The following is a 17,716-nucleotide window of genomic DNA, read 5'->3' on the forward strand; positions in this document are numbered from 1 at the left end:
GGGGCCCAGCACCGTGCCCAGGACAGAGCAGACCGGGGAGATATTTCAGAATCAGTGAACGAGGACAGAGTAAATTTGAAGGCGGGGACAAGGAAAGCAAATACGTAAGCTAGAATTTTTGATTCTGTCCTCTGGAAGGGATAAAATAAGAATGTGCTGGGATAGCCGCAGTCCAATTTAAGTAAACATAAAAAATCAGTTTACAGCCGAGTTAAGAATGGTTTATTTATCTGAGAAATTGGTGCTTTCCTTAACAAGTCAGTAAATGGTTGCTTTGGAAGGCAGGGCTAATCATCAGCCCTCGGGTTTTCATGCGTGCAGCCATAACTGTCCCCCCCAACCCAGCTCCCCGTGGAGCAGCCCCGTGGCTGGTGCAGCCTGAGGCTGGGCCCCGGGTCCTGGTTTGCGTGGGGGCACAGCTGCACGACAGCTGCACGGGGCCTGTGGACTCCGGGCTCTGCTTGGGGTAACGACAGAGGTGCCCAGGGCGCCGTGTAGCTGGGTAAAGTTTGTGCTCGAGGTGGAGAGTGTGCAGGGAGTGAGCTTGAATCTCACTCCCTGTGGGCTCCTGCAGGATGGAGGACGGCCTGGAGAAGGAAGCCCAGGCTGCTGACACTCCTCTGGGGGCCGGGACCTGCAGGGCTGGGGGAGCGGAAACCGGGGGAGGTCTCCTTCTGGTTTGCACGAGAGTGGAGGGGCCCTTAGGCCTCTGAGGTGGCCTGGTCCATCAGGGCCCACCTCCGGGGATGAGTCCCAGGATCCCAGGATGGGGGCAGCGGTGGGCCTGACAGGTTAGGGGGCAGCGGGCGGGCGGGAGAGGTCTGACAGATCCCACGAGGAGGTCTTGCACACCTGTGCCTGTTTGCTCTGTGTCCCCCTATCCTCCTGGGTCCCAGGCAGGGCTCCAGGACACAGTGGAGTCAGTTAGCCAAGTAATGGAGCCAGAATGGAGTCTTTCCCCACCAGGGCAAAACAGCCCATTTTTCTTCATCTCTAAGTCTGACAGCTTGGAGCGTGCTCTGGGCACAGGGCTCGGATGCTGGAGCGGGCCGGCGTCATTGGACAAACAGGCCACGGCGGACCCCACTGGGTGTGGGAGGGGGTGCAAGGGTGAGGCAGACAGAGGCCTTCTGGTCACCTGGGGCGCTTTTCCAAGTGTGCAGCGGAAAAAGTCCAGACCCCGGGGCCCACCTTTGGTTCTCTGGAGGTGTGACTGGGAATCTGCATCCTGCCTGGGCCCTGGCGGTCCGGGTGACACCACATCTAAGCACCTGGGCTGCAGTGTCACTCCCCTGACCAATGCCTGACTTTGTCACGAGGCAAAAAGAGCTTGCGGCCTTTGGGCGGAGGTGGAGGGCTGCTGACCAGACGGGCGAGGCCACTGCTGCCCAGTCAGAGACCCAGCCTACAGGGGGTGGCGTGGGAACAAGGTTCTGACTGACGGGGAGCGTCACAGGCAGACGGGGGCCATGGGAAGGAGGGGCAAAGAGAGGTCTGTCCTTCCAGGTGGAGGGAATAGGATAGGTGAAGGCCCAGAGGTGAGCGCTGGGTGGGGAGCGAGGTGAGGAGATGGGGTGAGGAACCAGGCGTGGTGCTGCGTGGAGAATGAAGGCTCATCTGTGTTTGGGCTGCAGCCCACACTCCTTGTGGGGAGAGTACAGGAGCTCAGGTGTCCTAAAGAGGAGTCCTTAGGTAAGAGATGGCCTCCGAGGGAGGAGGCTCTCAGAGCTCAGGGGGTGGGGCTGGGGCTGGTGGCAGGACTCTCTTGTTTGGTGCACCTCCCACCCTTGCTGGCCCGACCCTGAGGGTGCTCATGGGGCCGAGGAGCAGCCTCCAGGCGTGGGTGGGCCCGGGTGGGGTCCAGCACCCTCCTTCCCTGTTTGCATCATTCCCTTTGCCTGGGTGCCCTTCCCCACGCGGCCACGCCCTGCTGGATTTAAGGGTCCAGAACAAGTGTCACCTTGCGTGGCTTAGCTCCGGTCACCGGTCACTTACTGCTGCTGCCTAATAAGCCACTGTAACTCAGCAGCTTACATGCCGCAGACGGTTTGCTTCTCGCTCACAAGCCTGCGTTTGGCTAGGGCTTGGCTGCTCCGAGCTGAGCGTGGCCCGGGCTCCAGGCCAAGGGCTCATGCCAGCTCTGCCGCACGCGTCCCCATCCACGCCAGCATGCTCTCCTCACGGGGCGGGAGTGGGGTGGGGTCAGAAGCTCCCCACGGATGATGCACAGAAGCGCGGTGGCCTGGCCTTTCGAGGGTCAAGGTCAGGACGCACACTCTGACCTCTCCACCGCCCTCCATTGGCCAGGCCGTTGGGGAGGCGCCTTGCCACACGGTTGTCTGTGTTCCCCTGCCTCCTCTAGAAAGGCTCCCTGGGTCCCCAAGATTGTGACAAGCCCCCTGTTCTGATCCTGCGCCCCACCCCGTCGCAGCCGTGCACGGTGCAGTGGTGGCTGTCTGTCTGTCTACGTGCCGGAGCTCCCGAGGGCAGCGGCTGCCTTGATGCACTCTGACCCTAAATGTCGGCACAGAGGAGGTGCTCCGTGAGGAGTGAGGAAGAAGGGAGAGGGGCGGGGCAGGCGGGACACAGAGACCAGAGGACCTGCCCCCGCTGACCACTGACCAGAGTGGCTTTGGGAAGCGGCCACGTCGGGACACGCCTGGAAGTGCTGACCTCCCCTCCCCTTGCGGTTCCTCTTACCCTCAGGCTCCCTGACAAGCCTGCGCGGTGTGGGTGGAGGCGAGAGAAGAGGGGAGGGGCACCCTGGGCACACCCATGGGGGGGTGCACCCACGGGCGCGAGCACCTGCGGAAGGAGTGGCCTTGAAGGCCGAGCTGCCCCCCATCTGGGCTCTGCAGCACAAAGTTTCATCACGGAAAACGGGAGCCTGCATCTCAACACCTCCAAACGCCTTTAAAGGGAGTAATTGCTTAACTGCAATTATTTTAGGAGGTTTAAGGAAGGCACATGGGTGCTTTTTAAGAATACCTCTTGAGCTTAAAATTCCACCCACGGCCCCCGAGGGTGGGACCCTGAGTGGTGCACAGAGAGAGGGGGGTCTCAGGAGGGGCTTCTGGCAGTGAAGCCAGCCCTGCCCAGAGAGGCGTAAGGACCTCGTTGCCAAGGAAACGGCCTCCTTTGTACTCTGAGGAAGCTGGGCCCCTCCTGGCAAGGATCTGGATGGGATGAGGGCGCAGAGCTGGTCGAGGGTGCAGAGCTGGTCGGTGGTGCAGGGCACGGAAATGAGGAAGTGGAGGGAGGGAGGGAGGAAACGGCGGAGGTTTTCACGTCGGGCACCTTTCTGAGCCCCCCGTTTCCTTATGGGAAAGAACCTTTCTTGTGGGTTCTTGCGAGGATGAAATAAAAGAATGCGCGCGAGATGCCTGACGTGGGAACCGGCACCTCCTGCGTGGATGCTCGCCGGCGCTCGCCAGCCTGGGCTGGGTTCATCTTCTGGCTTGGGGACGATGTTGGCAACACCAGCTTCAAGCTTCTGTTGGAACTGCCTGCATCCATCGAGGTGCTATCGAGGCAAACAGACAGAAGCGAGGCTGGCCCAGCCACCTCGGGATGTGTCACCCGACGCGCGTGTGGGCAGACGCCTGGAGGAGGATTCTAGGTAACAATTTATTTTTAAACAATCAGCCCCAAAACAATGAAATGCAATTTATGAAATGGTAGGAAGAGATGAGCAATGAGCACAATTAGTGAAAGTTATTTAAAATGTGTCACAACCACAATGTGTCAGCGCAGGCTGGCGTCCTCACATTTGGACATCTTGCTGGAAAAGGCGTTTTGAAGGAAAATGACTGCTATGGGTCCAGCCATCTGCCTGGGGCTGTGTGACTGGGCCCTGTAGTAATCGCGCCCCGGCTGATGGTCCTGCCGGGGGCCTGGAAGGCAGGGCTGTGCACCAGGTGGGCACATCCAGGGCAGCCCCTGCCAGATGCCCCCAACCTCTCCATCTTCTCTCTCCACCCTCCGGGCCCTCAATAAGGACAACAGTGACAAAGGGAGACGAACAGGGTCGGGGAGGGGGCCCTAACGCTAGCACGTGCCGAGCTCAGAGATAAACATGGTCCCCACTCCTATTTTACGGAGGGTCAACTGAGGCATGGAGCAGCTGAGCAACTTTCCACCGAGGGTGCTCGACTGGTAGTAAGCAGCACAGACAGGCCTCAGGCTGGGCCCGACGAGTGCCAGGCCCACAGTCTACCCATCAGTCGTCCTCCTTACCTGCCCCCCATCCAGCCCCCGCCCCCAGGCCGGAACTCTCCCTGGACATGCACATGGATGTGCACTCAGGAGGGCAGCCGTCGGGGAAGGCTGGGGTGGGTTGGGTCTCAGGGCTGCATCCGAGCACCCCACAGCCCTGGGGCAGCCCCTCACCCCCGAGAAGCGAAAGTGTGCCTTTCTTGGCTCCTTGACCCCGGGACGCAAAAAAGACGAGAGAGGGTGGAATTAATCCCGGCTCACGGCCTCGAATTAGTTACCATGAGCTCATTTACTTGACCTTCCCTCGGAGGGCAGAGAGTCCAGTCGACAGAAAAACCAGCCTCCAGGCAGCATAAAAACCAGCCTCCAGTCAGGCTGTGTCAACTGGTGCAAACTTCTCCCCAGTTAAGTTCAGCTTAAATCAAAACATTTAAACCTCAGCCCTAAACCCAGCTGATGGGACTTTCATCCCTTGTTTTCTAGGGAACAAAAAAGTCATAGTAACACCAGAAAGCATCATTCCCCGCGGCCATGTGGCCTCGGTGGCCCTTCTCCTGCACCGGAGCGCCCGTGCACAGGCTTTTGGAGTCCCCCTCAGAGCTGTGCCATCCCCAGCCAGCCTGTGATCTTGGGCAAGACTGCCCCTCCCTGAGCTTCAGACTCCCGTCTTCTCCCTGTCAACCCAGAAGGAGGGTCTCTGGGGTGTGGGCTGTGTTCGCAGACCTGCAAGGGAGCCTTGTGCCAGGATGCTTGTGGCTTGTCCCCCGTGAGGTCATCTCTGCCTGCTCTCCAGACTCACCCAGTAAGGGATACTGGGGCCCTGGCAGCAGGGTCAGCCACTGGCCCACGTGTTGGGCACATGTCTCTCCAGCCCCCTCAGGACAGCTGGAGGGTGTCCCGTCGTCCCCGAAGATGGCGGGGCGCCAAGCCACCGGAGACCCCCGAGCGAGCAGGCAGTCTCTCGGCTGGTCTCAGGGACCTCACCTCTCCAGCATTTACACGTTTTGCCGCGTAATTCGAGCCCAGACGTGGCTTTTCAGTCCACTCGTGGCCTGAGGACGTTGATCTGGGGCGGGATGACCTGACGCCAGTTGCAGGAGCCTCGTGCCGTCCTACCCAGCTCGTGCCCCAGGAGAGACCCCGCCTCTGCCGTGTCCATGGCCGTAGCTGCACAGGTGGGTGGTGCGCAGGTGGTTTTGACGTTCATTGCCTTTTCTTACGTTTCCCCAGATCACTGCAGTGGGGACGGCTTGTTTTTGTAATCAGAAAAGGGACAAGCCAGATGTGGCACCCTGCTTGCCCCCCGCCCTGTGGAGGCTGACAGGGATCCATGGGTGTTTCCTGCAGCCTGGAGCCGGTTACCAGTGGCCCAGGGCTCCTCTCGCTGGCCGTGGCCTCAGGGCCCAGCCCCTGCGCGGGGATGAGCCCCAGCCCAGGCGGAGCAGCCTCTGCTCTCCTTCCACCCATGGGGGCCACCCCTCCTGGCCCAGCTCCAGCTCCCCGCCAAGTCGGGGGGCGGGGGACGGCCCTGCGGGCTACGTCCCCCGCCTGCTGCAGCCAGAGTGCCGAGCTCTCCCCTTTCCTCCGATGGGTTTATGGCACAAGCCTGGTCGTCCTCCTAGTACCGCTGTGATGCCCGGGGCGCACGCGGGGCGCGTGCTGGCCTTGCCACGCCACCCCCAAGCCTCGCTCACCTCCAGGGGCCCTGCCTGCCCCGCACACTGGACCACAGCATCCTGCCTCTGAATTAGCCCGGGTGTGGTGTTCAGCCTCTTGCAGGTGTCCCCTCGCTCCCTAGAGGAGGGCCCTGCAGCTCACGGGGGCTTCACAACAGTCAGACTTCAAGGCCAGAGTCGGCGGTGACCTTGGAAGTCATTTCCCTCACTCTCCCTGCCTCCGCCCCAGCATTGGCACCTGGTTTGTGCCTCACCTGGTATTCCTGCGGGAAAAGTTTCGTGATTCCCCCCAAAAGAACCCCTCTGGGCAGACTCTTCCCTCCACTGCTGGAGAATTTGGCCGGCTCCTCTGCCTTTCGTTTTGTGCGGGCTTCCCCCCCATGGGCTGAGCTTCTCGAGGGCAGGACCGTGTGCCTGTCTCTCCACCACGTAGACAGAGCTGGGATGTTCTTTACCCTTGTCATTCCCCGGGTGCCTGGGCCAGGGTAGGAGTCAGGTCATAGAAGCGGGGCACGCTTCTCCCCAGCAGGTCTTGGACCCCCGGAGATGATCCAGATGGTCACAGTGGCCCACCTGGAAGACCTTTGGCATCACTGGCTCTTGAGTTCATGCCTCTGAGGCAGGCAAAGCAAGCGTCATCATGCCAGTGACGGAGGTTCACAAGGCTCACTTCTTGCACACTCACTCATTCATCCCTTCACTCACGTGTGCTCACAGCCACTCACTAGCATTTACTGCCATTCCCCTGTGTCAGGGATTGATGAGTAAACCTGGGTCCTGCTCTCTCCTGAGGCCACAGAACCGTCTATGGTTCCCAGTTCTTTGGCTCCTCCCCCTTCTCCCTCAGTCAATTCCAGACAAAGCCTGTTGTTTGTTGGTTGACCCCCACCCCTGGCATTTCAGTAGCTATTTAACCTTACCTAAAGCTTTGGCTTTGGTGAAATTGATTTCAAAAGACAAGGAAATAATATTCCATTTAAGTCACTGATAAATCGATCCAGTTTCTGCGAGACCTCAGAGGTGAAGGTGCCAACGGTGTTTTGGACTGAATTCCCGTCTTTGTTGCTCAAGTTTTACTGTCCATCCCCAGCTAAGAGCTGCTGCGGGTTGCCGCAGGACAGGATGTCGGGGAGGATGGAGCAGGCCAGTGAATATTTGAAGCTTTGGGATTCCCGTGTGCACCGCCTTTCGTTCCCAGCATGGCTGAGCCAACACGCCTCTTGCTGAATGCCTCCTTGTAAAGCAAAAAGCTCAGTCACTGATGCCCTGAAAGCACAGCTCACACTGGTCCCCGCTCCCCGGAAGCTGGGAGGGCCTCGGAGGGATCCAGGGGTGCGGTCTCGGTACCTCATCTCAGCGCCCAAGGCCACGGGCTTTCTCTCTCCTCCCACCTCCCACTTCCTTTCACGCTGCTACTCCTGCTAACATTGGAGTTCTTTCCCCACCTCCAAGTCAGGTGCTGTGACCCCACCCTCCCGCTGTGTGGTCCCCAAAGACCAGCAGGCAGACAGACCCTCCTCCCGCCGAGAAACAAATGCAGGTGGTCGGGGGTCCTGGTTCTTGTGGGTCTAGGGCCACTTCTGCTCCCTGGCTCTGGGGTGGTCCTGGGGGCTGGTCCCGCTCTCCTGCATTCCCGAGGGGGGGTCTCACAGGACACGCTACCCCCGTGCATCCTCAGCCCAGATCCTTCAGGGCGGCTGGGGCTTGACGGCACCATGACGAACCCGAGACCCCCCCGTCCGTTGGTCCTCTGTCTCAGCTTCTTGGGGTTCAGGAGAAAGGCAGTCGATTCTCCATTTCTATCCACACTGACGCGGAGACATAGGCCAGGGCGTTTACAAAGTGAACCCCCTGGCGTGGATGTTGATCTTGGGGGAGGTGGTATATGGGAAATGTCTGTGCACTTTTTGCTGTGAGTCTAAAACTGCTCGAGGCAAAGATGTGTGTGCACACACACCAGTGGGCGGCACGCCCCAGCCTCAGCCCTGCGGCAGCTGGGTTTCCACCTCTGTCCCCTTCATAGCCACGCAGCAGAGAGGGTGTCACACGCTTTGGGCCACACCCACCTAGAACAGAACCCCCGGGGCCGCCCCTGCCTCTGCCCACACCGAGGGCATCCACAGCGCAGCCTCTGGGGCAGGGGTGCAGGGCGGGGGGAGCGGGGAGGGCTGAGGGTGCACAGTCCCTTCTGCTGGAAGAAAGTGAGCCTTGGGGGCAAGTGGCTGGCGGGGCGCCCATGGGCGTCTCAGGAGCAGGGTGGAGCCCAGCTCTCCCTGCACTGAGCCTCCCGGGCAGCTGCACCGTGGTCCTGGTGCCCAGCGAGAAGCTGGAGCTCATGAGGTTGCCAGCCTCGTCTGGGGGCTCCCCGCGCTTTCTCCTCCCCCCTCCCCTCTGCCCTGCGTAACAAGGTCTGATTAACTAGCCGGCTCACTCAGCCAGGCTTCGACCTTCCACTTTGGGGGAAAAAGGCAATTACAATTAAGAAATCAAATCCTCGTGCGGAATTGCTTTCATGGTGCCCGTCCTACCCCTGTGACCGCCCAGCCTTGACAGGGCTGGGGACAGGGGGTCTCGGAGAAGCAAGGGGTCAGCAGAGCAGCCCCCGCGAGAAGCGAGTTCTCCGCTAGGAGGGTGACCTAGCCGGGCGCCACCTCCCTTGCAGGCTCAGCCCTGCCGGGACCCCAGGCTTGATTGTCTCAGGAGAACTCAGGCAGGGATGGCCGCGGTCCCCAGCCCACGAGCTGACTCTGGTTCCTTCGGGCAGTCGGCAATGAGCCGTGTTCTGGGGCTCACGTTCCCTCATCCCCTCTCTGTGATTCTCTGCTGGATGGTCATCTCCCTGCCAGAAACAGGCCCTGGATCCCGCCAGCACCCCTTCCCGGGATCCTGCTTAATTTTCTGGGAACAGTGCTCAGGATTAGTTTCTTGTTTTACAGAATGAGAGGAGGCTGTGGGCTCCTGCAAACGGCCCTGTGTCCTGCTCCTTGCTGAGTCGTGACCAGCCTCATGCAGGGGCTCAAACCCAGCACCTCGTGCGCAGCCCCTGGGGTGGGCAGACCTGGGCACCGGGAGCCGTGGAGGCCCGGATGGAGGCTGTGCGCCTCCAGGACGGGAGAAAAGCTGCTGTCATTTCCAGGGAAACCTGGTGGACACTTCCCCAGACAGCACTGGCCGTTCACCGTTGTGTCTCCTGCCTGGGCTCGCTGAGGACAGAGAGGCAGCAAAACGGAAAATCAGCGTTTCCGGACGCTGGACTGCTCACCAGCTCAGCAAGTGCGTCGCTGCGGTCTCAGGGCTGGGTGGGCTGTCTGCCTGGTGGGGGCCCACCCCTGGTCAGAGTGAACAGGGAGGCTCGGACACTGTGGGAGCCTGGGTCCCCTCCGAAGGGCACATGGCTTGGGCTGAGAGTGCAATTCCCAGTTTAGCCAGCACAGTCGAGGCTGTGAGCCAGGAGGCAGACTGTGGGCAAAATGTATAAGGTCGGCTCTGCTGCTTCCTCGCTGTGTGTCTCCGGGCAAGTTTCTGAACCTCTCTGGGCCTCCTTTCCTCATCGGTGAAATCGGGATGATCATGGTATCTACCCCAGAGGGCTGGTTTGAAGGTCAAACGAGTTAATGGATGTACACGACATCCCCTGGTTTAGAATAAATTCCCAATAGAGATTAACCGGGTGCTGAATGAGACAGTTACCGCCCCTGGGGAGGGTTAAACGTGGGGAGGCTTACAAAGAACCTCCCTGGTGCACGTGCACAGTAGGTGTTCCCCTGCCCTCCTGGCTGATACCTGCCCCCCTGGGAGGGTCTCTGGGCAGAGGTGGTTTGAAACCCCAGGGATGGCAGGATGGGCCTCCCGAGTAGTCTGGAATGGAGTTCAAGGGAGCAGGGCCCCACCTCGGGTGAGGAGCCTGACACCTGCAGCCCTCACCCACCTGCCAGGGGGCGGGGCTCTGGGTACGTATACAGTGTGATCAGAACTGGCTCGGCACAGGCGGGGGACCACAGAGATGCTTCAGAAACCAGAGCCGGGCTGGGCCTGTCCTGGGGTTAGCAGTGGGGGCAGGTCAAGGGCCACCCAAACGCCCCTCCCGCCTCCTCCCCGTCTCCCTCCCTGCCCCCCAAATCTTGCTTCAGACTCAGCACTGACACGTGTCTCAGGACCTCTGGGTGGGCGCCTTTCCGCGGGGGAGCCCCCGGGCCCGAGAGAAGGGCTGCCGCATCCTCCCCAGACAGCGCTGCATGCCCAATTTCTTCACTAAAGAATATTAAAGGCATTCACATTTTAAAAAAGGGAGATGTTTGCTCCTCCTAAAAGGTCCAAAGGTATAACTCTGGGGAGGAAATCTGGCAGTTCAAGCATTTCATTTGCCTCTGGAGAGATCTGGCCAAGTAATGAAAAGCAGTTAGGAGCCTGGAGCAGAGGACTGTGGCTGGGACAGAAGCAGCGGGGCTACAAATGACCGGAGTGGTTCAAAAGCCATCGATCCGGACGCAGCTCTAACCAGAGCCAGCGGGGCCTTCAGGACGCCTCACACATCTCGACCCAACATCCAGAGGAACGTCAGTCCAGTTTGCGGCCCCTCAGGTGGATGTCAGAGACAAACCCACTGGAAGAGACGCAGCTGGAGCAAAGAGATCCGGGTTCACATCCCGCTGAGCCTGTAAGGCGAGTTCCTCACCTGCCTGAGGCCAAGGGGAGGGGCTGTGCCCATCCTGAGGGGCTTTAGGAATTAGATAAGATGAGGTGTTTCTGGCTGGGCCACAGAGCAGGTCCCCACGAGGTGACCGCCATCCTGGCCTGTGGCCACAGCCAAGATCTCTCGTGGGCAGTGCTGCAGTTCTCCCGGTGCAGACCTTCGAGTGGCAGTGGGGGACCATGGGGTGACCACGCCCGTCATTTATCCGTCGTGTGCCAGGCTCTGCTTGGCACCCACCACAGACAGGGACCCCGAAGACCTGTACCATCACAGCCGGAGTGCAAGGGGCTCTCGTGAAAGGTGGGGATGAGGTGTGTTCCCCCCAGGGAGGGGTGTCCCCCAGCGCGTACCCACCAGGACCTCTCGGCTACGAACTCTGAGGCCAAACGCAGCCTGAGGCTTTACGGGCCCATGTCACTGAGGATCTGGGGACAGGACAGATGCGGGCACAGCAGGACCCTCTCTGCCCGAATGCAGCTGCTGTCCACTTGGGTCACCACGTCACCCCAGCTCAGCAGCACCGTGGCTCTGGAAAGATGCCCTGGGAAGATTCGGTTGACTGCACTCAGGGCAATCACCTTGGGGGGGCGGGGAGTAAAATCCAGGCCACATGACCACCCAGAGACCTTGGGGCCGTGGGGATCAGCCATCTCCAAAACTAGGAAAACAGAGGTGGATGACCAGGAAAGAGAGCAAAGACCACAAATAAGGTGTCCACTCAAGGCTCCCCAAGTGGCAACGGGGGCCACTCCTGGAGGCTCAGCCATGTTGGGGGATGTAAAACTTCACCCCGTTCTAGACTAGAGGTGTGGGGATTTCACCCGGTTGTTTTCATAAAACTTGGCTCAAAAACTGGACCCCAATTCCCCCTCAATTAAGGCAAAGTGTAGGGCTTGGAAAGACGATTTCACCAGGTTCTCAGTGGACAAACCCAACTTACTAGAAACTAACGAGTTGGCCGATGGCTTTTGAGCACCGCTTGCTTGCCAGCCACTGCCCTGAGCTCTTAGAAGCCACGAGTCCGGTCTGGTGCCCTTGTGGAGTCCCCAGTCCCCCTAGAAGAGAAGGTCCAGCCATGGGCAGATGGCAAAGGTGAGGCAGTTGGGAGGGAGATCAGGGGAGTCTCACGAGGGGAGGTGTGAGGTGCACCTGAAGCAGGGAGCCCAGCGGTGGGCTTTGGCCTTGGGTTTGACTCGGCATCTGGCCTTGTGGTTGTGACCAGCTCCCCCCAGGTGACCCGGTGGCCGTTGTGCTTGTCCTGTCCTGTCACCCATGAATCGCGGCCAAGCACCCATCTGGCCCCAGACTCTGTATGAGGACCCAGGCAAGGGGGAACCAGGGCTCCTCAGTGGGGCTTACGTTCCAGTGGAGAGACAGACAGAAGCCCAAAGACAAGTGGACAAGATGAACCAAATCACTGTAAAGTGGTGTCCCTGTTCCCTGTGCCCCTTCTGTCAGCAGCATTATTTATTTTTATATTGTCAAAGCAGTTGACACTCACACCCAACCTGTGACCACACCTGACCCTAGGTTGGCTTGGAAATGTGAAAATCAGTGAAGAACATTTACATTGTTCTGATGGTGTAAACACTCTTTGGAGCTGGCCTGGGCCAGTGCTGAGATGACGTCCCCTTTCCACAGGTCCCTTGTCACAGGCCCTGAATTTCCAAGACTTCCCGTGATCCCAGGCCAAATGCATTCTTTATATTCATAATCCACAATTGCTCAAGGTCACGTCTCTTAATTGTTTCCCAACCCTCTAGTACAGCTTTCTTGTTTTCCTGGAGTTTTCAATGGCATTTATTTTTAGATATGTGCTTTATTTTTTTATTATTTATTATTATTATTTATTTTTTTGCAGTACGCGGGCCTCTCACTGTTGTGGCCTCTCCCGTTGCGGAGCACAGGCTCCGGACGCGCAGGCCCAGCGGCCATGGTTCACGGGCCCAGCCGCTCTGCGGTACGTGGGATCTTCCCGGGCCGGGGCACGAACCCGCGTCCCCTGCATCGGCAGGCGGACTCTCAACCACTGCGCCACCAGGGAAGCCCTAGATACGTGCTTTACTAGATCATCATTTCCTCCCTCAAAATGGTTGCTTCTGCATCATAACATCCATTTTGCAAGTCGCCTTTTCCGGAAACTTCCGCCTCTGCTCCAGTGTAGACCAGTGTCTGGCCAGGCCCGTTCCCGGTGCTGCCCTGGGCCGTCCCTCACCTCCGCACAGAGCCGGGCTCGCTCATTCTCAGTTTCCACATCTTCCTCCATCTTGGTCTTACTCTCCGCTTTCGCTGGAGGACGTCTTTGAGAAACGTCCTCACACCAGATGCATGAAAACTAGGCAGTGTGCTCTTGCAATTCTGAAAATGTTTTGGGCCCCTTCAATAGTCTGTTTCCCTGGGGTCAGTTTGTCCTTTGTAGGCAGCTGGTCCACCTGCCTGCGGATCCCGGCAACGTCTTCCTGTTTAGGAGTGAGCACCTGAGTGGCTGCTGTCAGGTTCCTCTGCCGTTGTCTCAGTAGCTGTTTTTCCTCTGGGTCAGACGAGCCAAGTCCCCTGGAAGTTTGGCTTTAGCAGAATGACAAGAAACCACTTTCAGGACTGGTGGTCCCAAGAGCTGGAGTGTGAAAGGCTTTTGGGGGACCACTAGTGTCTACTGAAGGTTCATTTTTGTCGATAGGACATCTCCCCCAGGTAGTGTTTTATCACCTGGGCATGCAAGCGTCCTGACTGCCCTCTAAGGGAGGAAATGGCTGGGGCTGGGGGCACTGGTCCCCTCCCACCTCTCCCTGCTCTGGACTCTGAGCCCAGGGCCGTCGCGCACTCTTGCTGGGCAGGTGGGCTTCCCCCTCCTCTGTGGCTCCTCCTGGAGATTTTAGGCTCTAGATCTCCCTTCTGTTTCATCCCATCAAGCTACTCGCATCCTTTTCATGGTCCAGATGTTTATTGAAACTTCCCATGGTTGGCGACCTATGTCCCTCCTAAGCTCTTTCCTCCTGAGGGCTTGTTATTGTCACTGTAGTTCTGTGGGGTCTCGGGGGAGATGGGAGACGAGCACAGGCCCTGGTCTGCCATCTGGAGCAGGACGTCTCCTGGGGTTTGACAAGCAGGGGAGGGCGTGATGAAGTTTGCATTTTAGTGGGGAGCAAAGGCCCTTGGAGGCCCCTCAGAGAATGGTCTGGATAGGGAGACACTCAGTGGGAGGAGGGCAGGGGGGCTACCAAGTGTCCAGGGGCACGAGGGTGAAGCTGACCATAGGCTTGAGAGGGGATCTCAACATGTCGGGTACTAAGGATGGGCCGAGGCTGATCATCCCCACTTTCCCCTTGTCTGGGGCGAGGCTGGGCATAGGCAGGCAAAGGAGTGAAGTAAGAAGAGGGTAAGGGGTCCCCAGGTGGAGGCTCCAGGTGGACCCTCCGCAGAAAGGAAGGTGAGAGCCGGGGGCAGGGTAGGGGGCCCACAGCAGCAGGTGAAGTCAAAGGAAACTAGCCGTGGACAGAGAAGCCCCTGGGACTGGCAGTAGGGGAACCAGGATCACCCAGGCCTGAAGAGCCCAGGAAGGAGTGTGGCCAGACCCCAGAGGGAGGGCTGTGGCTGAGAGACAGGGCTGACCCGGAAAAGCTGCAGCCTTGGCTGCCCGGCCTGGCAGGCAGTGAGCCAGGGAGTAAACCCCAGTCTCTCTCATCCCATCCTGTTCTCTCCGTGGGCTTCCTACTGGCCAAACACAGAGAGAAGCTGGAGGCAAGGGGCCTCTTGAAGTGGCCACACCAGTCAGAGGGCAGGGGCGGGAGGGGGAAGGTGGGGCCAGGCGGGGAGCAAGCAGCTCGCAGCTGAAGCCCTGTTCCTTGGCCCACAGCAGTCAGCTCAACAAGAAATGTGCAAAGAACCCATAAAACACTCTTGTGAGACACGAAAAAGACCCAGCATAGAAAGGTTAGGACATTCCGACATCATCAAGGTGTCAGTTCTCCCTAATTTAGGGCATAAATTTAATGGACTCCTAATAAAAATTCCAAGGAGCATTTTTTCACGAAGGTAAGGTTGATATTAACATTCGTCTGGAAAAATAAACAGGCAAGAATAGCTGAGAGAGTGACAAAGAGGAAGGACTGAGGGGTGGGCATTACGACACGCTGGGCAGACCTCTCCTGAAAGCAGTGCGGTGATGACACAGGCGCAGACCCACGAGCCACGGAGCCACGGAGGCCGACCGCGGCAGGGGAGTCTGGCATGTGCTGAAGGATGTCTTTCAGTTCCCCACAGCAATCATAATCCATCAAGTAAAATGGTGCCAGGACAAGCAGATCCTCGTTTGGAAAAAGATAACCTTAGATCCTTTTCTCACACCAGGCAGAAACATAAACTCACAAGATCAGAGCTCTATACGTACGAAGCTTCGATATACAAATACCAGAAGCAAACACAGGTGAATCCTTCTGTAAGCAAAGTGGAGAGAAAGGCTTTCTAGCTGTGAGTGAAAACCCAGCTCGAATAAAGAAACTAGTGACAAGTTTGTCTGCCAGAAAAACCACTTTTGCATGAAAAAATAAGCAAATTAAAAGACAAACTAGGAGAAAACATCTGGAACTTCATAGATAAAAGGTGAATGGCTCTAATATACAAAGAACTTTTAAAAGTTGAGAGACAGAAGCACAAAAATCATGCAGAAAAAAGAGCAAACTATAAGAAAAACAGTTCCCCAAAGAGGGATTAAAAAAATGGCCCTTGGTAAAACAAAAAGGCATTCAACGTCTCCATGTAAGAGAGATACAGACTGAAGCCAGACCGAGGTGCCATTTCTCATCCATCCAGTTGGCAAGAACACAGAAGTTTGACAACGCGCCCTGCTGGTGAAGCTGCTGGGAAACAGGCAGGTTCAGACACTGTTGGTGACAAGCAAACTGGCGTCCGCTTTGTGGGTGGACAACATCTCGCAAATCTACGTGTGCTTTTACTCTTTGACCCGGCAACCCCACTTCTAGTGCAAAACAGTGAAAGCTACAGGCACGAGGGGGGGACAGGGGACCAAGCGTCACACACTCATAGCAGGGCGGGGCTAGGACACCAGTGAAAGTGGTTTCCTCCAAGCACTTTGGAGTGATTTCTAGGAATGTATTATTAAGTGAAAAACATCTAAGTGCAAAACTGCACAAAAGTGTGCTACCTTGTGTGTCATAAAGAAAGGGAACAGGATAAATGAACGCAGACTGCCTGTCTTTACAAGAAGACACTCGGGGCAAACAAACAAGGCAACGATGAGGTTTGTCCCCTGCCAGGGGAGGGGGTCAGGGGCCACTGTTCTGACGACAGCTTCTGTGCAGTTTGCCTTTGGAAGCAGGTTCACGTTTGACACACTGAACTCAATTCGGTTAACGAGGAGGAGAAAGGGGAAGATAAAATTGAAAGCAAGCTGGTGAAAACCAAACTCCATTGTATTTCACATGAAGAACAGAGGCACACTGAAAACCAAAAAGGAAATAAAAACAAATCCAGGTGACTTTTGAACAGAGTGCTCGCCTAGACGCCCTGCTAAATCTAGAGGGAGGTTTTGATGAGAAGCAGATCACTTCCACGGTCTTAAAGTGTCTCCCTCCCAGATTGTGTATTAGTTGCAAGGAGATAAAGAGTATTTATACAGCAGGTAAATCAGACAATTCCTTGTCCAGCTCATCAAAACACCACCGGTGAGAGGCAGGTGGATGTGCTCTAGTTTTGGAATCTGGGAAGACACATCATCTATGTGGTACTGCGGCGAGAATCTAATCATGAGGAAACATCAGACAAACCCCAAGGAGCACCGTTCTATTTAAAACAGAACTGGAGTCTTCAAAAATGTCAGTGACATAAAAGACAAAGAAGGATTATGGAAATGTACCAGATGAAAGGGAACTAAAGAGACAGACAAATAAATGCAATTCCTGATCCTTGAGTGATCCCGGGCTAGGGACAGAGCACGAGAAAGGACTTTATTGGGTCCATTGGCAAACTGGAAATTTGAGTGGCAGATTAGATAAAGGTATCAGAGCAGTGTTGATAATTTCACTGAGGTTATACAAGAGAACATCTGCTCTCTAAGGGTGAAGGGCTGTGATGCCTGCAGCTAGGTCTCAAACAGTTAGAGAAAAGTCACACATTCTCATGGGGAGAGAGAAGCAGGGGGAGAAAAAAGGAGGAGGGGGGAGGAGGAAACAACAGATGAAATCAATGGGTAACACATTAGCAATAATGGAATCCAGGTCAAAGGTAGGTGGGGCTCTGTGCTACTTTTATTCTCCTAACTTTTCTGCAGTTTGAGATTATTTCCAAATGAAATAATAATAATAAAAAGCAACAAACTGCTCTCTACCAGTATCTAAGAGAGGTGTCTAGATACTGCTTACGTGTAAATCTCTGCTGTTTGCAGCCAACCATGCTCCCACCCAGCAGCCCCTTCTAGGAGCCCTTCAGATAAACGATGCCAGAACGCCCCGCCATAATAATAGTACAATAGTAAAAACAGTAATAATCTACTCTAATAATAAACCCCTCTGTGCGTACATCACTTAACAGTTTATAAAGCACTTACCAGACCCTATATGATCTTCACAGCAGCTCTGAGATCCACTTAGAATAGCTAAGATTTGTGTTATATAAATTATGCTTCAAAAAATTGGTTGTAGAACAATTTTTAAAAGGGAGGGTTCATAACATTTATTTTGCTGGGCTGTGGTAAAGGTGAGGTGGAATCACACAACTGGAAGCCTTGGGAATTCTAAAGCAGTTTCTCCAACTGTGGACCCAGTCCACTTGCGATCAGCCAGGGAACTTGTGAAATGCAGATTCCCGGGTGCCATCCCTGGATCTCAGGACTGGGGACTGGGGTCTCCACGTTGGCAGGCTTCCCAGAGAAAGCTGGTTCAGAGCAGAGCTGTGGGAAAGACAGCAACCGGGTGCCCCTGCTTCCCCCAACTGGAGCCTGACCAGTCCTCTGGTTGCCTGGGCTGGAGCTCGGAGCACAGCCCAGGAGCAGGCCTACACACCCCGCATTCCACTCCTGCGAGGCGCCGGGTGCTGCTTCCTTCTGTTATTACCAGATTTCTCCACTGAGAAGGTGCAGTCGGCCAGCTGGGGCCCCGCACACCTGTCCGCCAGCTCA

General features: G+C 56.7%; 1 protein-coding gene across 1 annotated transcript in view; it reads left to right on the forward strand.

Moving 5' to 3' along the window:
- The first annotated feature begins 3,379 nt into the window (after positions 1 to 3,379).
- The window catches only part of ADRA2C (adrenoceptor alpha 2C), a 37,364-nt gene continuing 23,027 nt past the window's right edge, over positions 3,380 to 17,716 (forward strand). Inside the window, exon 1 of the mRNA XM_007456895.1 lies at positions 3,380 to 3,520. Within this exon, the coding sequence (XP_007456957.1) occupies positions 3,380 to 3,520 (141 nt within the window). The remainder of the gene's footprint in view (positions 3,521 to 17,716) is intronic.

Source organism: Lipotes vexillifer, unplaced genomic scaffold (genome assembly GCF_000442215.2).
Source record: "Lipotes vexillifer unplaced genomic scaffold, Lipotes_vexillifer_v1.1 scaffold63, whole genome shotgun sequence".
NCBI classification, from domain to species: Eukaryota; Metazoa; Chordata; class Mammalia; order Artiodactyla; family Lipotidae; genus Lipotes; species Lipotes vexillifer.